General features: G+C 39.9%; 1 protein-coding gene across 4 annotated transcripts in view; it reads left to right on the forward strand.

The window, feature by feature from the left end:
• ppargc1a (peroxisome proliferator-activated receptor gamma, coactivator 1 alpha) overlaps positions 1-23,665 on the forward strand; it is a 136,431-nt gene extending 112,766 nt beyond the window's left edge. For 3 of the 4 annotated variants that reach the window (XM_048605188.1, XM_020511424.2, XM_048605201.1), the window contains 5 exons: positions 2,001-2,117; positions 6,719-6,839; positions 6,936-7,057; positions 8,863-9,014; positions 21,680-23,665. In XM_048605188.1, coding sequence (XP_048461145.1) covers positions 2,001-2,117; positions 6,719-6,839; positions 6,936-7,057; positions 8,863-9,014; positions 21,680-21,783 — 616 coding nt within the window. In that variant the 3' untranslated portion in view covers positions 21,784-23,665. Of the gene's footprint in view, positions 1-2,000; positions 2,118-6,718; positions 6,840-6,935; positions 7,062-8,862; positions 9,015-21,679 lie in introns of those variants that run through there. The other variant, XM_048605205.1, reaches the window with a different exon arrangement.
• Positions 23,666-24,087: the final 422 nt, after the last annotated feature.

A 24,087-nucleotide genomic window follows, 5' to 3' on the forward strand; every position in this document is an offset into this window, starting at 1 on the left:
ATATTTAACTCCTAGGAACTTGAAGCTCTCAACCACCTCCACCTCAGCACAATTTATAGACAGGGGCATGTCCTCCACTCCATTTCCTGAAGTCAATGACCAGCTCCTTCATTTTGCTGATGTTGAGGGAGAGATTATTGCTTTACACCATGCGACTAAACTGTCTCCTTTCTGTACTCTGCCTCATTAATGCTTGAGATCCAACTCACTACGGTGGTGTTATCAGCAAATCTGTCAGCGAACTTAGAGCTAAATTTGGCCGCACAGTCGTAGTGTATAAGGAGTATTCTAAGGGGCTGTGTACGCAGCCAGGGTACCAGTGTTCAAGATTATTATAGAGGAGGTTTAGTCGCCTATCCTTAATATTTGTGGTCTATGGGTCAGGAAGTCAAGGATCCAGTTACAGAAGGAGGAGCAATGTCCTCGGTGTTGGAGTTTGGAGATGAGTTTTGTTGGAATTATGGTGTTGGAGGCAGAGCTTAAGTCAATAAATAAGAGTCTAATGTAGGTATCCTTGTCTTTCAGATATTCCAGGGATGAGTGTAGGACCAGGGCAGTGGCATCTGCTGTGGACCTATTATGATGTTAGGCAAATTGGAATGGGTCAAGGCAATCTGGGAGGCTGGAGTTGATGTGTGCTGTTACTAACCTCTCAAAGTACTTCATAATGATGGATGTCAGAGCCATTGGGAAGTAGTCATTAAGGCATGTTGCCTGATTATTTTTTGGCACCGGATGACAGTGGTCTTCTTGAAGTAGATAGGAACCTTAGATTGGAGTAAGGGGAGGTTGAACATGTCTGAAAATACTGCTGCCAGGTGGTCCGCACTGGATCTGAGTGCACGGCCAGGGACTCCATCCGGGCCAGTCGCTTTCTGTGGGTTCACCCTCAGGAAGGCCGATCTGATATCTACGGCAGTGACTGTGGGTACAGGTGCACCCGAGGACGTCAAGGCAATGACATAATTTCACTGACTTCCTATTTAAAACAAGCATAGAATGCATTGAGCTCATCAGACAGGAATGCATTGTTGTCAGTGATTCTACTAGACTTGCTTTGTAGTCTGTTATATCATGTAAGCCTTGCCACATTCGAACTGTGTTTGTGCAATTAGTCTGGGACTCTAGTTTAGTCCAGTATTGCCTCTTGATGTCCCTATTGGCTTTACAGAGATCGTACCTAGATTTCCTGTATAGGTCGGGGTCACCCTACTTGAACGCCTCAAGCCTGAACCTCTTTAGGGAGTGGATCTTCCGGTTCATCCATGCTTTCCAGTTGGGGTACACTCAGATTAATGTGTTTGGCAAGCAGTCCTCGACACACTTACTGTTGAAGTCTCATTTAGGTTGGCTGCTGAATTCTTGATTATGGACCAGTGCACTGACTTCAAGCAGTCATGTGGGAGCTCACCTGTTATCTCAGACCAGCAATATATGACTTTCTGTACCGGATCCTCATGCTTCAGTTTCTGCTTGTAAGCCAGGAGAAGGAGCTCAGCCTTATGGTCCAATTTATCAAATCTTGGTAACACACTCTTAAGTTTGGTGTGTTTGAAGTCACCAGCTACAATGAGCAAGGCATGGGGATATTTCATCTCAAGGCTATTTGTGATGTGTATATTTAATCAAGTGCATGCTTCACTTCCACATGGGGTAGGATATAAATATGATTTAGGCAAATTTTAATGTTCTTTTATTATTCCCCTCCATTAATACCTTTTCCATCATGATGATATACCCCAGTCCTGAGGCAATCAGTTTTCAGTTTTACAGAGTAACAAGGTAGCTAAAAGGTGTCCCAATATTTTCCAGCCTGCTGCTGTGAAATTGCTCAGTCTCTGCTCACTATGTCCCTTATGGTTCAGCTGCACACGTGAAGAGTTAAATCCCATGCCTTGCTTTCCAACGGGTTCATAAATACTGAATAAAAGTTATACCTTAAAAATATACTATTAGTGTTATTTTCATGATCATATATTTGCATTTATTTTGCTTTATAGATCACATCACTGCTTTGATTCAGGGAGCGTTAGAGTACAACACAGATCTCATGGAAGTCCCTGCTCATATTCAAGGTCACGCTCCAGGTCACCTTACAGCCGCTTTAGTAGACCCAGGTGAGAGAATATAATAGTGTAGAACCTGTTAATGTTTTCCATTGAGCCATTTTTATTTAGCACGCTTCCCCCTCCTAATGTTGAAGCAATGAGATATATTAATATTTCATTGAGAACTCCAGGTTGGTGCTTGACCAGAAAAATGTACTGAATAATCAAAAAATAGCTTCCTTGATAAAATCAGAGTTAATAAATTTTAACTTTGGACAGATGCTCTATAATTTAATGAATGTCTAACTTAATTCTCTGAAATTATTGTCTATACATGTGTTTTGCTATGTTGAAACATAGCCTGTGTTATCTGCTATATCTAGGAGATAATGTAGGTATAGTGTCAAGTGACATAATTACTGAAAACAGCATTTGGTACTTGAGTATTTAATTGATTGAAAAGAATAATTGCCCATTTGTCTGTGATGTATTTTCTTTGGCTACCCAATGTATTGCTAGTTATTCTCCACTTGCCTTTCATCTTGATTCAATAACCATACTTCAAGGACCGCAACTTCCCCGACTCAGTGAAAAAGTCGAGAACGCCCTCGACCGTATCTCCCGCATTTCCCGCAACTCATCCCTCACACCCCCTCCCCGCAATAAAAACCAAAACAGAATCCCCCTCGTCCTCACGTACCACCACACCAATCTCCGGATCCAACGCATCATCCACCGACACTTCCGCCATCTGCAATCCGACCCCACCACCAAAGACATTTTTCCCTCCCCACCCTTATCTGCTTTCTGGAGGGACCACTCTCTCCGTGACTCCCTTGTCCGCTCCACACTCCCCTCCAGCCCCACCACACCCAGCACTTTTCCCTGCAACCGCAGGAAGTGCTACACCTGCCCCCACACCTCCTCCCTCACCCCCATCCCAGGCCCTAAGAAGACTTTCCACATCAAGCAGATGTTCACCTGCACATCTGCTAATGTGGTATACTGCATCTGCTGTACCTGTTGTGGCCTCCTCTACATCGGGGAAACCAAGCGAAGGCTTGGGGACCGCTTTGCAGAACACCTACGCTCGGTTCGCAATAAACAACTGCACCTCCCAGTTGCGAACCATTTCAACTCCCCCTCCCATTCCTCAGACGACATGTCCATCCTGGGCCTCCTGCAGTGCCACAACGATGCCACCCGAAGGTTGCAGGAACAGCAACTCATATTCCACTTGGGAACCCTTCAGCCCAATGGTATCAATGTGGATTTCACAAGCTTCAAAATCTCCCCTCCCCCTACCGCATCCCAAAACCAGCCCAGCTTGTCCCCGCCTCCCTAACCTGTTCTTCCTCCCACCTATCCCCTCCTCCCACCTCAAGCCGCAACCCCATCTCCTACCTACTAACCTCATCCCGGCCCCTTGACCTGTCCGTCCTCCCTGGACAGACCTATCTCCTCCCTACCTCCCCACCTACACTCACCTTTACTGGCTCCATCCCCGCCTCTTTGACCTGTCTGTTTCCTCTCCACTATCTTCTCCTCTATCCATCTTCTATCCGCCTCCACCTCTCTCCCTATTTATTTCAGAACCCCCTTCCCCTCCCCCATTTCTGATGAAGGGTCTAGGCCCGAAACATCAGCCTTCCTGCTCCTCTGATGCTGCTTGGCCTGCTGTGTTCATCCAGCTCTATACCTTGTTATCTCAGATTTTCCAGCATCTGAAGTTCCTACTACTTCTGATACTCACTTGTTTCTTGTCGCCATAATGCCTCTGAGTCCTCTCACTTTAGAATCACTAAATGTGTGCACTTAGCTCCCATTATACACCTGCAGATGTGTCTCAGGCTCCCACCTCCTCCTTTCTGTTTGATCTAATAAAATGGCAACAACAATCAAGAAAGATTAATCAACCTATTGATAAGCATATCTGTACCAACTCACTCATGGTGTGATAGCAATCTGTTCTCATTGCTTAAAGAAAACCCAGGTAGTCTTGATGTTTACCTCACTGTGGGGGCAGGAGAAAATAGGGTTACTTTAAGGAGATAATAAAAATCAGTTACTGGACAAATTATGGAACACATAAAGTATGAAAGAAGGGAAAACAAAAAAAAAAAGCTTGTCCATTGAGCAAGTGTTTCAAATTCTTGACATGTCAGAAAACAGGAATTAGATGTTCTATGCATGCAGGCAGCTGTTAGTGTACAGTTCTGTAAAAAGGCTACATTCAATCCTTCACATTTGGTCTGTCTGGTGTGTACAAGAGCTCTTTGTGAAACACACTTGGACATATTGAACTGAAGTCCAAATAAACATGAAGCCATAACAGGAAGCAAATAATAGTGTGTCCCAATTGGTACCACATTATTAATCTTGTTCCAAGAAACTACAGGGAATTGATCTTTAAGAAAGAAGGTGCAATAAAATATATTTACTTAAGTTTTCAAATTTCACTGCTTGTTGTTACAAAGAAAAGGGAACTTTGAAATAAAAATGATATATATTGGAAATGCTCAGCGTGTCAAACACTACCTGACGAGAGATTAAGGAAAGTTTGAGAATGCTGGAGAAACTCAACATGTCTGGCAGTATTTGATGAGAGAGGAAGAGAGCCCAAAGAGTCTTCTTCAGAACTATTCTTCAGTTTTCCAGTATTTTGATTTTTGTAATGTGAACTTCATTAGATATTCAATCTATTTTATACACAATGCTGAAACAGAGTCCCAAGGTGAAAGATGATCAATTCTTTAACATTGATATCCCAAACTTTGATGAGTACAAGAACTTATTGAAACATAAAACATTAAAGGATTGACTGATGTGACAAAGCAAAGTTATTGTGATGGTACAGCTCTCCATGGACTGCTGATTTTTAAGTCGTTGATAGATTTCTGCTGGTTCAGCACCTTAAATTATGAGAAAATGCTGAGAAGATTATTTGAAGTTTTCTTTTGCAGGTTATTTTCTGTGTAATGTAACTGACCTACTTCGGTACTGCTTGATCAATACTGTAAGTTAATCAGTGGCAACAGGATGAAATAGGTTCTGCTAGTGGGAAAATTATTGTTTTAGTGCATTCCATGTAAGATCTGGATAGAAGGTGCTGAAACAAATTCTAGTACTTAATTTACAACAGAGAGTACCTAATGAGGTGAGGTTGGTGTTTTGGTACCTTGTTAATGGCCCGTGGTTTAATGGAATGCAACACCATCTCAATGGTTCCCTGCTCTGTAATTGTTTAACAGCTGGATGACCAGAATGTGGCAACGAACGAGAGGGTAGGCATTTCACAAAGGGAATATTGCAAGGATTATTATTTGTGGCTAGCAGAAATAGCAAAGTCAAATTGTGTGTTACTCTTTCAACTGGAGATTAGGGAATATTCTATCCTGGAAGTCTGTAAGGTTCAATTGTTAAGTATATACAAGGTAGAAATTTATATATTTTTGGACATTATACTCATCAAGGGATAAAAGGGTAGGGTGGGAAGCTTTCTTGAGGTAGAAGATGACCTTAAAATTTCCTGAGTTGTGGAGCAAATTCAACGCGTGGTCCTATTTATTGTATTCTTATTTCCTTATCTACAAGTAAAGCTTATCCAGTGTACCTAGTTTTAGGATTGCTAATTCTTAAAACCCCACTTCAACATCAATAGAATATCCAACCTTAGACCAACTCAAAACTCACCACATCACAAATTCCAAGCGCAGTTATTTGCTTAAAACATGCAAACTTCTGCAGCATTTATGGCCTGAGGAGAAGTAGAGGAATTTCAGAATGTTTTCTTGCCAATTTGTTATAGGTTTTTAATTCTGCCTGTAATCATTTGGAATGCCAAAGGGAAAACTTCGTTTTTGTTTCCAATTAGGACACTGTCAAGTAAAACCCACCTGGTTGAGGGAGTTGGACATAGGGGTTCATAAGGTCAAAAAAAAAAGCTAAGACTCCCAAATCTGGTCATTTTTTAACAGGGCGGTGTCACATCATTTATAAGAGACTGAAGACAGTTGCAAATGGCTGGGGAAGGGGTGAACCTGGCATCAGCACCCACCTTCCTAACTCATTTATGAGGACTAGAGTTTCAACAGTAAGGGATAACCAAACACTTCTCAGAGCCAGGCTGCCCATTAGTTCAATGCACATGAAGTCCTTTCCATTGACATGGCAACTCATGGTCATCCTACAGGGCACCAGACGATGTGATTACAAGACAATTACAGGGATTGCAACTTGAGAAATTTCACCACAGTCCTTTGAGAAATATTTACCTCTTAGTTTGAAGTTCAAGGAAAAGTCATATTGCAAAATCTGCTAAATACTTCAAAGATCATTGTGAGATTTATCCCCAAGAATTTTCTTGTGGCATTTTCCACTCTACTGCTGTAAATTTATTGTATCTTTAGCTTATACTTGAAAATTATGCTGCCTTTGAAGTTATGATGGTTGAATGCGAGAATCCGTAAAGGCATTCATTCTCACCCTGAGCATCCTAGTTCAGCTTTGAAATGTACTTTATTATCTATTATTTAGTAAGAATTTAAAACCTTTGTGATATGGGAAAATTATATTAATGTTAAATGAAACGTGTTGCTATGCAATACACTATGTGCACAATTTTGACTTAACATTTTTAATTTGTTCCATTACAAACTACATTTATTCAGGTATGACAGCTATGAGGAATATGAAAGTGAAAGGATGAAAAGGGAAGAATATCGAAGAGACTATGAGAAACGTGAATTTGAAAGAGCAAAGCAAAGGGAGCGACAAAGGCAAAAGGCAATTGTACGCGTTGTTGTAGCTTTTATTCTAACTAGAAATGCTGTAAATATAAGAACCATGACTTTTTGATTTCCAATGATATTTTTAAAATCTTTCCAGGAAGAACGTCGTGTTATTTATGTAGGAAAAGTCAGAGGTGATATAACCCGTACCGAACTGAAGAGACGCTTTGAAGTTTTTGGTGAAATTGAAGAATGCACTGTCCATTTGCGTGAAGTTGGGTAAAGTTAGAAATGGCTATATTTCACACAGTAAATGTGTTCCCGATTAAATAAAATCCTGTTTATTTTAAGAAATTGATGATGCGACATTTGTGGAATCTCAGGCTTGGAAATAGAATTGACTTGTATTAACTTGCAAGTGACTAACAAGCTTAAAATTCCCTCCAGTCATCTGTACTCAGTTTCATTTACATGAAGAAGTTGAAATATGGGCACCAAACAGGCCTCCCAAAACACATTAAGGCTGACCAATATTCAGGCATCAACAGGATAACTGTGGTAGTGGAAGTCAAGGCCTTAGTGACTATGACCCAGATTATTTTTGTGCATCCTTGAGAAGTGCTTTTGTTCCTCCAGGCAACACCAGAATAACATTCCTTGGCTAGAGCTCCTCAATTTAATTATCAGTGGGTATGTTGGGAATATTCGTGCTGCATGCTCCAACCATTTTCAGTGATAAATAAAAATTTAAATTCTAGGTGGTCTATCACCTGAAATAGATAGATATTTAAGGCATTCAATGGTAGGTCTCTTTCAGAGTGGCAGCAATCACATTGTCAAGGTTAAAAAAAACGCTACCTACCTACAGAATCTATTTAGAGGCTGATATTACCTTATTAAAGCCAGACAAAACGAATTAAAATAGATCCTAGAGCATGTAGATATCTTTTCACCTATCCCAAGTTCCACGACCACACTCAGTAATGAAGAGGGCCTTCTCTCTGTGTTCTGTTGAACATTTCTCCCACAGACAACTTGATTGAAAACGAATTAACTAATTAGTAATTTCATTAACAATTTCGGGGCTTTTCTGTCTGAGTAGTTGCTTCTATTGGCACCAATTAATACATATTTGAGTTCATACCCTGCTGCTGAATACATTGCTGTAAAACACATACTACACTGATGGGCAGCCCTGTAGTCACTTGAAGCTCTTAGAGAAGGATGCTATGCCCCTTTCTAGGGAGAAAGTACCACCTCCAAGAGCTGCTGGCCATTTGATTTGCCTGCAGGCCTCTGGTCATGCTGGAGCCACCAGAATGTCCACTCTCAAAGACAAAGAACCAAGAACTAGATGACAACTACATTTTTTGAGAGCAGGTTGTCTGCAGGGTAGGTTAAATGACCTGTTGGATCAAGGTGAAGGGAGTGGGAGATAGGATGCACATGCTGTGTGGTGTAAGGGTCAGATCTTGAGGTGAGGGTCTTTGATTAGAAGAGGGGGCTATGAAGGAGACACAATCTGCCTGTCTCATTCAAAGCCCACGTAGGGTTATCTGGCTGAAAAATTATAGCCAGGTAGGATGTGGCTCTTAAGTGACCACTTAATTGACCATTTAAGAGCCACAACTGGTGTGAGTGTGCATAGGCTATTTGAGGCCTTGTCCACCAGCTTTTAAGTCATGGCCTGGTTATGGTGGATAGGTTGGTGGAACCTGAAAGCCTGCCCATAGAGGACTGTAAAATTCTGCTGTGTTTGCCTTGGCAAAGCACTTAGTTTTTTTTTATTCATTCATGGGATGTTGGTGTCTCTGGCTAGGTCAGTATTTATTGCCCTTCTCTACTTGCCCAGAGAGCAGTTAAGAGTCATTCTCAATGCTGTGCATCTGGAATTACATATTGGCCAGGCCAAGTAGGGATGATTCATCATATGTGAAGTATTTCACAACCTCTTTCTAAGAGAAACGAAACTTCCTTTATTGCCTGACAAATGAAAACTCACTGGATTGTGTTTTGTCTAACATATAATTTATGAGGCTTTTCATAGTGAGTGACATGAATTACTTTGCTGTAATTCTTTTCAGTGACAACTATGCTTTCATCACATATCGTTACACCTGTGATGCATTCGCTGCCCTTGAGAATGGACACACTTTGCGAAGATCCAATGAGCCCCCTTTTGAATTGTGCTTCGGTGGCGGCAGACAATTCTACATGTCTAACTATGCAGATCTAGGTGAGATTACAGTAAGACACAGTGTTTCTAGTGTGTTCAAAGTATGGATATCTGAGTTAAATGTAGCTTTGAATTACTATTATTTTCATGTTGTGATTGTACAATGGCTTTACGAGGTGTACTTTGTCTTTTTTTTAATGAAAAGAGGTTGAGACAGAGGTGTCGAGCATTCTTTTCCAAGCCCATAAAGTAAACATCTTGTGAGATCATGGTTTTTTTGAAGTTGGAACAATAGAAGCAGCATGAAGGGTTGGGATCAAGCTCCCACAGAACCAGGATTTTCATTTAACTTTCAATAAAAGTTGGGATTTGATAGCTGTTATACATCAATCCCTGCTACAGTGAAATGCTTGAGTTCTCTCTCTCTCTGTCTCTGAGTTTTTTCTTGATGTTCTTTCCTCCTGGAGAGTGACATGTGAGACAATCTATTTTACTGAATTTGCCTTTGTCAAGGATGGGTTTATGGGATGTTACTATATTGGAAAAGTTTCCCTTTAGTAGTTAACTCATTTATTATTCTGTAAAGTTTTCCAATAGAGTTAAGTAATTCCAATTTTTTTTTGTATTTTTTCTATAGTTTAAGAATAAAGTGGGTTTTGCTTCAAGTTTTGTTATTTGACCAATCAAATTGCATCCAGAACACAAGGCCTTACACTTGTCTTTAAAAATAAGAAAAAGTTGAGATCTAGGCTAGCTTCTTAATATATTTTGCTGGGGTTTGGCCTGGTTTGTAGCAATGCTGTCTGGTTTAATTATGCATAAATATATGTTCAGTAATAGAAAATCATAATGAGTCATTAGAAATTTTTGTAATATATCCTGATAAAATATTACCTTACAATTAAGTTTAGGAGATATCAAAAGTTGGCTCACATGTTGAACGTATTATCATACGTCACCAAGCAGAACTTTGGAATGCCATAAGTTCTAACAATAATTTGATTTAATGTTACTGGCTAATTGCCAGTTGGGCTAAATTTTACTTACAGGGCAAGATTTAGGAAAGGCACATTATGCTGTGTTGAAGGAAAGAATAGCTGTGATAACAGTAGGAAACTGAATTATTTTTATTTCAGAGAAGAGCCATAGGAAAGTCTTCTATAGCTCTAGAGATTCAAGGAGTGTTGTTGGTAAAGTGAAACTCAAATAGCTAATTAAGGGTATTCCTAGAGAATTTAATCCCTTAAAAAGTATTCCATTACATCTAAAAGATTAGTTTACGAGGGATTTAAAGACAAGTATAAAAATCAGCTGACAATAACTAAAGTTAAAGTCACTGCAGTCTAACACATAGAAACAGAAGCAGGTCAGGCCACTTTTCAAGCCTGTATCACATTCGGTATGATCATTAATCCCAGTACCCTCTTCCCACTTTCTCCCTATACCCTTTGATCCATTTAGCACAAAACTAAATCTGACTCCTTCTTGAAAACATTCAATGTTTTGGCCTCAACTGCCTTCTGTGGCAAAGAATTTCACAGGTTGACTACTCTCTGAATGAGGCAATTTCTCTTCATCTCAGTCCCATAGAATCATAGAATCCCAACAGTGCGGAAACAGGCCCTTCGGCCCAACAAGTCCACACCGACCCTCAGAGCATCCCACCCTGACCCATCCCCGCATAACCCACCTAATTTACACATCCCTGAACACTACGGGCAATTTAGCATGGCCAATCCACCTAACTTGCACATCTTTGGACTGTGGGAGGAAACCGGAGCACCTGGAGAAAACCCACGCAGACACAGGGAGAATGTGCAAACTCCACACAGACAGTTGCCTGAGGATGGAATCAAACCCAGGGTCCTGGTGCTGTGAGGCAGCAGTGCTAACCACTGTGCCACCGATGGTCTATCCTATATCTTTAGACTGTGACCCCTGGTTCTCGACTCCCTTGTCATTGGGAATTTTCTTCATCTGCTTTCTCATTAGACAGAGAACTGGTGGTGATCCTCACTTTAAATTCTCTCACGCAAGCAAGGGGCTAGGTCGAGAAATTGATCCTCTGCCAACCTTTCATGCTGCTTTTAAAAAAAAACCCAAGGCCTCACAAGATGTTTACTTTATTGGCTTGGAACAGACCGCTTGAAACCTCTGTCTCAACCACTCTTCATTAAAAAAAAAGACAAAGTACACCTCTTTAAGCCATTGTGTCATCACAGCATGAAACTAGCCATCCAACCAACCATGCCATAATTAGGAATGTGGCGAATCATATTTAAATGAGGCTTTTGTCAGGAATCAGTGAAAACAACGAAGAATACATTGGTTCTTTGAGAGATTGTCAGGGCAAGTTATTTTGAACATAAAGATAAGGCTAATAAACAAATTAGACTGAGACTAAAATATTGTGTTTCAAGCAGTGCAGTTTCTGCATATAAGTACAGAAGTCAATACAGTGTGGAACTGGAGGAACACAGCAAATCAGGCAGCAGCAGAGGAGCAGGATAATTGACATTTTGGGTCAGGACCCTTCATCAGGATTCATGAAGTTCTGATGCTGCCTGACTTGCAGCTCAACACAGTATTGACTCTGACTTCAGCGTCTGCAGTTCTTGCTGTCTAGGAGTACAGGAACTGGACAAGAATTGGACAGGACCTGAAAAAGCAGAGTCGTGGCCTCTGCCAGGATTTTCAACCTGGAACCCGTAATCACAAATTTAACTTGCTGGGATGATGTGTTGACACAGAATCATAGTCCATAGTTTATCCCAAATGTAGCTTTTGATGTTAGAGGTGATGCTATACAGAAGTTTCCTTGCCTGGCCTAGGTCAAATCAAGCAGTCTGTTCTGCCAGTTTGTGATGCAGAGTGATGCTAACAATGTGGGTTCAATTCCTGCACCATTTGAGGTTACCATAAAGGAGTCTCCTTCTCAACTTCTCCCCTCAGCTGAGGCGTGGTGACCTTTTTGTCAAGCCATCACCAGTCATGTCTCTCTAATGAGAGAGCAGCCCTATGATTCCGATAGGACTATGGCAATTTTAACTTTCACTCCCAACTCGATCAGATGACAGCCCTATTCCCTGTTCTATATCCACAAAATAAATGTTGGCATTGTGAAGAAATTAGTCCACACATAAAAGGGATAAAATGAGTGGGACTTAATAAGAAGAGCATGGCTCCTGATGGAAGCCCAGGAAGTGAGTGACATTTCTGCTTTTGTGTCAATAGTTGCAATGCACCCTCATACACAATGAAAATTTAAAATGAGTGCATTGGAAACTTATCCCAACTGTAATCACACAATGGGATTCATTCTTAGCAGGCTGCTTCATCAGCTGATCGTGTCAGAGTTGCAACAATACATAGTTGTTGTTAGAGAAAATTTTTTAAAATATTGAGCTCAAAGGTGGTGGGCGTGCTGAGGCACTGTTATGGTATGCACATATGTACCAATATTTTAATACTTTTATTTGCTTGACTAAAGTGAGTGCATAATGTGCATTTATTGGTCCTTTGGAGGACAATTTGCACTGTTCTAGTTCATGTTTGGCATTGTTACTGAATGAAGACTGAGGGACCTATCTGTATAGGCAACAATGTGGTGGTATATTAGAGGTCAGCCTTTTTTTGAAAGATGACGTGTGATTTGATTTATACTCTCAAGGCAATGCATCATGATAGCACATACAGCATCTATTGGCTTCTTATAATTTGCCAAGTAGATTAGCAAAGGGCATTTAAGCACAAGAAGTGATATGTTGCTTGTGCAGTTAAGGCTGTGTCAGTGGGGCAGGGGCAGAGAGATAGCTCATAACAACTTCATTGATTTGAGTGTCTGTGGAAAATATGCTTCCTTAAGGTGGGGAGTTATCATTTTGCATCCCGTGGGAGAACAATCCACTCCACCTGGTCTTCCAGAGCACGGAATGTTGTGAAATAACACTGGATGGAGGCTAGCAGAGATGAGTGCAGAATCAGACCAAGGAAAAGTTTGCAGACAATGAAGCGATGGTCAGGTCAATGCTCACTCAGACTTTAAATGAGTGAAGTTGAGGTTGCCCCTGTTAACCCTGGCACATCTCTGCACAGTCCTGATGTCTGGGGGAGCTGTTATGAAATCTGTGTCCTCCTGCTCCTCATACTCCCTCACAGAATTCTCATTCGAAGAAGTTAGCAGCTGATCCACATCCTCAATTGGCAATATTTCACATCTTTGTTATGCCACATTGGAAAGATACAGCAGATGCCAATAATCCTGGGCAGTCTCTGTGGAGTGGACCAAACTGGTCAAGGCACTGGAAGTGGGTATTTTCTGCTCAACCCATTCAGAGATGTTATTACACACCTTTGGAGCAGATAGGACTTGAACCTGGGCCTCCTGGCTCAGACGTATGGACACTACCACTGTGCCACTAGAGCTCTTTAGTTTGAGGAATCTTATAACGTGCTCCTTACTTGATCTTGTTGAGCACTGTGCAGTGTGAGAGGTGAAGACTGGAGGAAGGGTTTATCTTTTTTCCCTTCCGAATTTTGGTAACAGTGTTGGAACCCCAAAGCAGGCCTTCCACCAGAAACATTTTTACCATAAATTGTTTTCAGTTTCTGTGACAAAGGAAATGCAGAGATGTTGCACATTGCTTATAAATCCACTACCAGCACAATCGCACCCATCACTACTCCACCTGACTCCCAAGCCCTACAAAACTCTCCTTCCCCCAGTCTTGGCATTTCCAACTTGCTAGTGGCATTTAAATAAGGATAAAAATGACTCTTGCTTTGGCCCAAAATAGGCACCGACCAATTTTGTAATAACTAATTTGTTAACTTTCCATCCATTTTAGGTACAAGTCATATTTCTTCCCTCTTGTTTCAAACACAGTTATGTTCTTGTATCTTACTGATAGGCACTATGCCTTCCTGGTTTCACAACTTATTAAAACATATTAGAGACAAAAGTTAAATCATAACGTAAGATTCTGTAAGTGACATTAAAGAAAACAACGTGGAATTTGTGTTGGAGTGTGAAAACAGCTTCTGTGTACAGCTTTCAGAATATGCGAGATCAAACCACTGACTTTAGAAACAGCAATAAGCAGTTTTAAGAAAAGGAAATATTAAAATGGCGAATATTGAACTGTAATACTAACAACAAGTGGTTTGATGCCGTCAAGCCATTATTGGAAACGTATCTCACAGTCTTCAATTTCTCATTTACATTTCAAGTGTAACAAGAAAATCCATCTTAAGCAATTGTTTTACTGTCAGTTTAATACCATTATGTTTCTGTAAGTTCAGCAGTATCATTTAAAATGTTTTAAACTTCATAGGTTAGATTCTAAGAAAATAGCAACTCCCAATGTAGCAAAATTAATTGCAAATTGTATTCAGGCTCATTACTAAATGCTTTGCATACGCACCAATTAAAGCATAACTGAAATAACAATTGCAACATAAGAACATACAAAATAGGAGCTGGAGTAGGCCACCTGGCCCATCAAGCCTGCTCCACCATTCAAGAAGATCGTGGCTGATCTTTTCATGAACTGAGCTCCACTTACCTGCCAGCTCACCATAAGCCTTAATTACTATACTGTTCAAAAATCTGTCTATCTTTACCTTAAAACATTCAACAAGGCAAACTCAGCTGCTTCACTGGACAGGGAATTCCACAGATTCACAACTTTTGGGTGAAGAAGTTCTTCCTCAACTCAGTCCTAAATCTGCTATTCTTTATTTTGATGGTTTCCCCCCCAGTTCTAGTTTCACCCACCAGTGGAAACAACCTCCCTGTTTCTATCTTATCTATTCCCTTCATAATTTTATATATTTCTATAAGATCCCACCTCATTCTTCTAAGTTCCAATGAATATGGTCCCAGTCTATCTCTTCTCATAAGCCAACTCTCTCAACTCCAGAATCAACCTAGTGAACCTCCTCTGCACCCCGTCCAGTGCCAGTACATACTTTCTCAAGTAAGGAGACCAAAACTGTACAAAATACTCCAGCTGTGGCCTCACCAGCACCCTATACAGCTGTAACATAACCTCACTACTTTTAAACTCCATCCCTCTAGTAATGATGACATTATTGCCTTAATTACTTGCCACACCTCCAAACCAATTTTTTGTGTTTCATGCACAAGGACACTCAGGTTCCTCTGCATAGCAGCATGCTGTAATTTTTTAACCATTTAAATAATAGTCCATTTTGCTGTTATTCCTACCAAAATGGATGATCTCACATTGACTATACATTCTACTCTATCTGCTAGACCCTTGCCCACTCACTTAACCTATCTATATCACTCTGCAGACTTTCAGTATCCTCAGTACACTTTGCTCTACCACTCATTTTAGCATCATCTGTGAACTTTGACACACTACACCTGGTCACCAACTCTAAATCATCTATTTAAATTGTAACCAGTTGTGGTCCCAACACTGATTCCTGAGGCACACCACTAGCCACTGATCGCCAACCAGAAAACACCGATTTATTCCTACTCTTTCTTTTAGTTAACCAATCTTCAATACATGCTAATACATTACCCATAACACCATGCACATTTACCTTATGCAGCAACCTTTTGTGTGGCACCTTGTCGAATGCCTTCTGGAAATCCAGGTCCACCACATCTACTGGTTCCCCGTTGTCCACCGTTCTCATAATGTCTTCAAAGAACTCCAGTAATTTGGTTAAACGTAACCTGCCTTTCATTAACCTATGCTGCGTCTGCCCGATGGAACAATTTGTATCCAGATGTCTCACTATTTCTTCCTTGATGATAAATTCAAGCATTTTCCTCGCTACAGAAGTTAAGCTAACGGGCCTATAGTTACCCACCTTTTGCCTGCCTCCTTTTTCAAACAGTGGTGTCGCATTTGCTGTGTTCCAATCTGCTAGAACCTCCCCAGAGTCCACCGGTTTTTGGTAAGTTACCACGAGCACATTTGCTATGTCCCCTGCCATCTCTTTTAGTATCCTGGGATACATTCCATCAGGGCCAGGAGGCTTGTCTACCTTGAGCTCCATTAGCTTGCCCAATACTATCTCTTTAATGATAATGATCATTTCTAGGTCCTCATCTGCCATAGACTCTTTTTCATCAATTATTGGCATGTTATTTATATCTTCCACTGTGAAGACCGACACAAAATACTTGTTCAACGCCTCAGCCATTTCCTCATTTACCGTTATTAAATCACCCCCTCATCCTCTAAAAGACTAATGTTTACCTTAGCCACTGTTTTTCATTTTATATATTTGTTCAAACTTTTGCTGTCATTTTTATATTATGAGCTAATTTACTCTCATAATCCACCTTACTTTTCTTAATAGCATTTCTTTGTGGCTTTCCTGGCAACAGCTAATTAAATAATTTAATCAAAGGTTAGCAACAGAAAAAGGGAATCATGTTTATTCTTTGCTATAAAGAGAGCTGAGATTTATATATTTCTGGGATTGATAACGTGAATTTTGTTGAAGGTGGCCAACAAAGGTGAGGGTGAAATGAATGTGGCTTTTGGTCCTCTGCCTGACTGGTGTCATCATGTTGAAAAATGTGTTCACTTTACAAGGTCAAGTTTGGTGTGAAATATTACACTAGGAGTGTCATAGAAATAAAAACAAAGATGTTTGACTCTTTCCATGCATTCTGTACACCTCGCTCCTAATGGGCTTAATCCTACTTATTTAATCCCATTGAAGTCAAATGTTGCATAACTGCTCTTATGAAAGTGATCAGGCAAATTATTCATCTATGATGTTTCTCTACAATTGCCAGACTTTACTTAGCAATTTTCTACAGCTACCCAAAAAGACTGATAAGTATCAGTAGCACAAGAAGTGAAAGGAATCGTGATGATATATGATGGATAGGGAATCTCAGCATTAACAAGCTGAAATGAATCTTATGGTTTTTTGGCTAAATGCAAGTTGTAACAAATTTGTTGAAGGGATTCCTGCTGAAACGTCACCTGAGAGTTCTTGCAGAATCTTACCCAACTTGCTATGTTAATTGCCTTTTCCACTTCTGTGGCATGTATCACACCAGATTTGTACTCTATCTTACCAAGCGCCATTCCCAAAAAAACCTATTACTCACCGATGTCTGGAATTGACTGATGTCCTTGGTGCAGGGGCCATTTTAAAAGGCTGCAATGCAGCCAGACAAATATTGTCAGTTGAAGCTGCCCTGCACGGATCCTGACATTTATCTTGAACATGGCAGATGGAGAAATCAGCACACTACTTCATGGTCAGGTTCCTGGAGTTTCTGCTAATAGCGTGGTGCACAGGCAGCACTTCCACTTGCCCCAGGTCCAGCAGCAGAGGACACAACGTTGGACCGTGTCAACCTCATCTGAGTTTACCACGCAGGTAAGCATGATAAAGCGGTCTCAGCCATCTGAAGGAATACCCATCATCACAGGAAGAAAATGAATGGACTCCACTGGTGTAAATGCCACCTTCATTCCAACCTCTCACACTCACTCTATCTCTGTACCTACTCCAACTTGGTAATTCTATCCACGTACCCACCTCTTACCAAGGTTCATGCTTTACCACTCTCACCATTGCTTGCAAAATCTTTTCACTTGCTCTCTCCCAGCCCAACCCACAGTACAAACCCTGCAGCCCCTCTGCTGCCTACTCAGTCACTTGGGATGCCTCTCCACCTGCACAAACAGCATGGCCACCCATTGTTATCTTCCCTAGTAACTCTCTCTGTCTCTCTCATTTTGAGAGGTAGGCAGTCCATAGTAGGGCAAAATGAGTCAAGACAAGTTCTGTGTTGCCTGTCTTTTGGCTTCCCAACCCTTATGAGGAAGGATCCTGACTCTGACTGCCCTGAGCAGATCCTGGACTGCTGTTGGAGGTGGCCTTGCATTGATGTGCCCAGATCTTCTGTGCAAAAAGTACTCCCCTTGACTTTACTGAGTCCAACTAACAGCTGTTACAAGGCTCCTGGTTTTGTATACGCATTAATCTGCATGGTAGAACAGTAGTAATATGAGTCAGCTATCTCTGGCTGAGGGGACAAAATGCAAAAAAAGGCAAGGTATTACCAGGCAGAAAATGCTGTGAGCATTCAGATAGCTCACTGTCATTAACGTTCACTCACTCTGAGCCCAGAGATGCGGCCTGGCCCTGTCCATGAGCTCGATGCGTGTCCCTTAGCACATAGTGGTCTTGCAGCAACCATACAATTATAGTTGTTGGTACAGCCCAAGGTACACCACTGAAGTGCAGAAGAGTCCTGTAGTGGATTGGAAATGTGGTATGAGGGTGCTTAGAAGCTGGCACATGTCAGATGCAGTACCCATGGACATAAGGAATGTATGGCTGGAGCACATGGAGCGTGCCCAGAAATGTTGGTACCCAGTGTCCAACATGGATGTTGCTTGGAGTAAGCAGCAAGCTCACCTCGCCAAACACTAACTCTGGTTTCCATGTTGGGTTTTCCTTATGCCTAATTTGATGAGCAGGTTTGGTAAGATCACATGAAATGAGTTAGAAATCAGTGAAAAGCCTTGACAAGTGTTAATCAATGTCAATTGGCAACTCATTGCAATCCAACAGGAATCTTGGACTTCAAGGTGGATTCACTTCCTGTTCCAGATGTTTTACATGTTTAGCTAGCGTGACTTCAATCAACTGTTTCTGGGAATTAAGATTCAACCTAATGGTTTGTTATAGAAGAATCATCATTAACCCAAAAGAATGCACATATATTTAGGATGCTTGAATTTCCTGTTTAGGAATGATCCTGAACTAGCTCCAATATGACAGATGAAGTCGGCACATTACCTCGAAACCAGTGTAACACCACAGTGTCTACTTCCTGGCTGGAATTCATTTCCTTTTAACTTAATGAATTCCCAGTCATGCAGTTCAAGGGTCTAATTTTAACCCACTCAAAACCTATTCACTTGCATGGAATTAAAGGTTAAAACTGTGGAATGGTCACTCAACCCGAAACATTGACTTTGATTTCTCTCCACAGATGCTGCCAGACCTGCTGAGTTTTTCTAGCAATTTCTGTTTTTGTTTCTGATTTGCAGCATCCTCAGTTCTTTCAGTTTTTATTTAGGAGAATAGATGCCTCTTCAAACATCCAAAGGGTGAAAGAACTTTTAATGGCCAAGCATTGTTCATTTTTCACAAGCAATTAACTGTTGACCATGTAGACATCAGGGATCCTCTAACTGTAACATTGATGACTGCAGTCAAGGTGTTGTATTTTAATGTGGGCAACACTGAAATAAAATTGTACAGGGATTATGCTAGAGCCTGCCGTGCACTCATCTTCCACATTTATTCCCACCTTGTAAATCACAGCAAGGAATTAGTGATTATATGCCACAACACCAATGGCAAAGGTTTATTCTATCATCTTTTCAAGGGAGTGCACTGACATTCAAGACTGAGGTGTACAAGGCAAGTTCATATGCTTACTCTCTCTCATAGCATGTAGGTCTGCAGAGAAAAGCTGCACAAAGTGCCTCTTTTTTGTTAAATATTGTCCTCCATGATGCTGAGACATTTCAAGGCTGCTTAGCAGTCTCTGCAAACTCTGAAACTTTGAAGGCTAACTGTTGAGAGAAGGGTCAAAAAATTAGCCTCAGAATACCTCGCAGCCTGCTGTTTATCTTGATAAGCTTCACTGCACAATACGCAAATGTCATATACTGACTAAAGTCTTAAAAATGACCTAACCTAAGCACTATGCAATGTTAGTGTCCTGCCTCACTGACTGCTACTTTCTCCCAAACAGTGAATAGGACCTGTAAAGTGTAGGTACTTGAAAGTGGGATCACCCAAAGTTGCCAAGTACAAGGAATGCAAAAATAACCAGGTCCACTTGAAATTTCATACAGGGTTGGTTGCATTGTTGTATAATCAGTATCAAGTTACACAAGTAAAGTCAGTTATTTCTTCCTGGAAATGGGTATTAAATAGGTTTTCACTAGTTTCTTGCACTTGACAGGTGTATTGCTGTATTATTGCTCTCTTGGATGTCTCTCCCAGGTCTTTCCCATGTTCTTCATCCTCAAAACTTTGATGTCAATCCCCCATTCCTCTGCATCCAGACATCCATCCTTTGTCTGCTTCAATTTTGAAGAATAGAGAATGCTGCAAAGAAGCAGCAGTTCCTCCGTGAGTGCTGAAGTCAGTGACTGTGCGCTAAGAAAGTAATGTGAACTAGATGGAGGTCAGCAGCCTCAAAATATGCACAAGTGAATGAGCACAAAGAGATGAAACTAAGAGCCAAAAATACATCCTGTTTTGATGAATAATATGTCAGTGTCTCTGTGTGCAAAGTGACCTAGCAGAAGCATGCAGTTTGTAAGTGCCCCTGAGCTCCAAAGCGAACTCACAAAGGGTTGTGGTGGTGTTTGAGTTGGTCTAAAATTAGTTATGATGATGTGATGAAGTCAAAGATTAGCCAATGTCAACTTGCATGCAGAAGGGGTGAAAGGGAATAGTGTCCTTGGAGAATACAGGGATAATAAAAAAAAAGGGAGAGGGATTGCTGAAGATCTAAAACAAAAATATATATTGCTGGAGAAGCTCAGCAAGTCTGGCTACATCAGTGAAGAGGAAGCAGAGTAAACATTTCGGGCCCCCAGTGATCCTTCAGAATTCAGAATGCAGGGATGCTTTGGTGAAGACAGAGTTAGATTAAGGCCTGGCGAAAGTAAGCAATGATCTGTTGCCGTTAGGTAACAGCTCTTATTTTTAAGTTTTTAATCAGCCTTGTCTGGTTTCTTGGTGAAGGACTGGAAAATTGGGAACTGCATAGAGATGAGATGAGTTCATAATGAGATGCAAATACATGGAACTAACTAAATCAGAATCTTATTGGTGAGATTCTGAAATTGCCATTTCAACCTTAAGGGGGAAATTAGAACTTTTTTCTCAACATTCAAGGTACTTTCGTTTTAATTCACCATGTTTTCACACATTTCTTCCCATTTCCCACAGTGCTCAAGGGAGCAGAAAATTCTGTCATACATGATTTGTCTGATGGAATAGCCATTACTAATAGAGTAAACTGACCTATTTCAGTTTTTCTCCTCTAGAAATGGATCAAGTGGAATTGGTGAACAATGTTAGTACAAACAGTCTGAGTGCAAATTGGTAATTTATTTTATGCTGCACTTGGTTTCCTTTTGTGGTAAAGGACAGGCTGTCAATTCGCTATCAGCCATTTTGTGCTATTACTATTGGCTAACTTCACTTCCAGGATGTCTTGTTCATACAAAATTAATGTGAAGCTCAATGGGAAAATACAAGCATTCTGGATACTAGAAACAGCCATGTGGAACTTAAATCCATAAACTTGTGATTACAATACTCAAAGGATTTGATCCACTATTAATTGTGTGCTATTGAAAAACAGATAAATTTGAGACAAATAATAACACAAATTACCTGAGTTTATGAAAAACAGAATACATGCACATTGTTTATTACGCTTGGATCAACCTTTTTAGAGTGATTTAACCCAGTTCCTTGTGATTTAAAAGAGAATTGTATTTCTTTTGAATGCACAAGGTCAGTTTTTATTTACCAAGAGTCTTGAGTCTCTTAAGTCCAAAATACCTCAATAACTTTGAGTTTTTTTAACCTTTCATCACCTACTTGTATTAAAACTAATTGATTTTATACCTTTTGAAAAGCAGGATTAATGAGACATAGCTGCTTTGTTACAGACCCCAATTCAGATGACTTTGACCCTGCTTCAACTAAAAGCAAGTATGATTCAATGGATTTTGACACCTTGCTGAAAGAAGCCCAGCGAAGCCTGCGTAGGTAACAAATACCAAATGTGCTACTCGTGAAAGAAGCTGCAGAATCTTGCAGGCAGCCTTTCATTTACCATCAAAGAACTTGCGTTAATCATCTTGGGATCTTATCCCTCTTTACACTCTGTATAAAAGAAGTTTACATGAACACAGTTGCTGCAGTGTATGAGGAAACTTGATAGATATTTAACAAAAAGAAAATTGAAATGTTCTGATAAGTTAACACTTTTACACATATATAAACAATAACTTAACTGGTGGAATATGCAGCTTGTTCAGCATTTTATCTGACATTTGGATGTGGTGTTACATTACTGATGAGAGTTGGGATTAAATACCCTGGGGTGTTTCAAATATTTTAGTTACTAAATGCTGAAATGTAGTTACGAATTTACTAATGTTAAAATGAGTTATTTTTATTTTGTGTAAATATAATAATGTTTTGTTTGTTACAGCTATGCACTGTAAATGCAGCCTTTCAATAATTAAATCAAGAATGTAACCACAAGTTAGACACTAGTGTACACTGTTAGATTTAAAATTTTGGAGAGGTGCAAAGCTGAAATGGGTAAAAGTTGTCCGTGTGGCTGTCGAACACATGGACCAATGCTTATTTCCCATTAGGTAGCTTTACAATAAACTTGCAACTGAACAACTTAGAAAATGAATCACGTCACCACTCCCATGACTATGTTTAATCATTAAAACTGATTTAGTTTTTGTCCTTTACATTGAATTAAATATGAGTTACTAAATCAGGAGAAAAATATGAGAAGTTTACTCATGATAACACATGATAACATTGTCCCGTAAATGCCATCTATTTTAAAGGAAAATTAAAGACACTGAAGCCTAGATAAATAAACTTGTTGAAAACAGATGAGACAAGATTCCTGTGCATTATGTTAACACCATCATGCCCAACACCAACATATCCCAATTACGCTATTCATTTAAACTAATTTAGCTTCAGGCTCTAGCAGGTGGCATTTTGTTTATTTGACCATTACTAATTTGTATTGAGAGATTCTAATATTTGTCATTGGAAAATTGTCTTCATATATTTGCTAAACTGAGTTCTCAACTTTGTAACTAAGAACTAATAGCAATATAAAAGTTTTTGACTTAGTCATTCATTACCTGAGGTACCTCTAGTTTTTTTTTAATCTCTGTTCAGACTATTATTAGATCACATTTCAGGTGTTTTAACTCATTTTATCACATGATGCCAAACTGAGGTTTACATTTTCTTCCCTGGATTTTGAATATTCTCCTCTATTGTAATAGCAAGGTTGTAAAAACAAATACAAAAAAGCAATAAATGTTTATTTTTAAAAATCTAACTTTAGCATATCATGTTTTGAAGTGGAGGGCAGGCGCATTACCCAGCTTCTTTAAATGCTTACTGTGTGTTAAATTTCTGACCTTTTGCTACTACAGTATTTCATAGTTTTGCGTGTAGCAGTGGCTAACCTGAACAAAATAAGTGAAAGTGTGCATTTGTAGCTAATGTTAGTTCATGGCTATTCTTTATAACTTGGGTAATGATGTTTTGTCCTGTCTGGCAAACGTGATGAGAATTTTAATGATTGTAAATTTGCTCTGTACAATAAATAGAATAGCAATGTATTATATCAGTTAATTATTATTAATTTTAATTTAAGTAAATTCTGAGGACACTGTGCTTTTAGGTTTGTGGGTGATGATTTATTAGTTGATGGAACTGTACTGACTAGGAAATGTGAGGAGGAACATCCATGTGAGCTTCCTTTGTCTGACACTTCTACCTGTAAAGTGTGGTTGAACCATTGTACAGAATTACTGTAATTTTTTTTCTAAATGTGCAGTTATCATCAACCTCACTGGACTAATAAAGGGAAACAATGTTTCAAACTCTGTCTCTTGTGCATAATTATCATACCAATCAAAACAAGCTTGGCTTGCTTGTCAGCTGTGGCTTAGTTTGAGCACAGAGTCAGAAAGTAATGTGTTCAAGTTTCATCCCAGTGACTGGAGTACAAGTATTTGGGGTGATGCTCCAGTGAGGTATTGAGGGAATGCTGCACTGTTGGATGTGCTTTATTTTTAAGATATTAACTAAAACCCTATCTGTTCTTTTAGATGGATATTAAAGATTCTGAAGCATTATTTTGAAAAATTGTAGGTGAGTTATCTCCTCAATGAACATCAAAAAAGACAGATCAATGGTCATTATCACATTACTACTTACAGGAACTTGCTGTATGCAAATTAACTGTAGCTTTTTCTGCATTACAACTGTAATTGCATTTCAAAAATACTTATTTAGCTTGAAA

This window comes from Rhincodon typus, chromosome 1 (genome assembly GCF_021869965.1).
Source record: "Rhincodon typus isolate 14 chromosome 1, sRhiTyp1.1, whole genome shotgun sequence".
NCBI lineage: Eukaryota > Metazoa > Chordata > Chondrichthyes > Orectolobiformes > Rhincodontidae > Rhincodon > Rhincodon typus.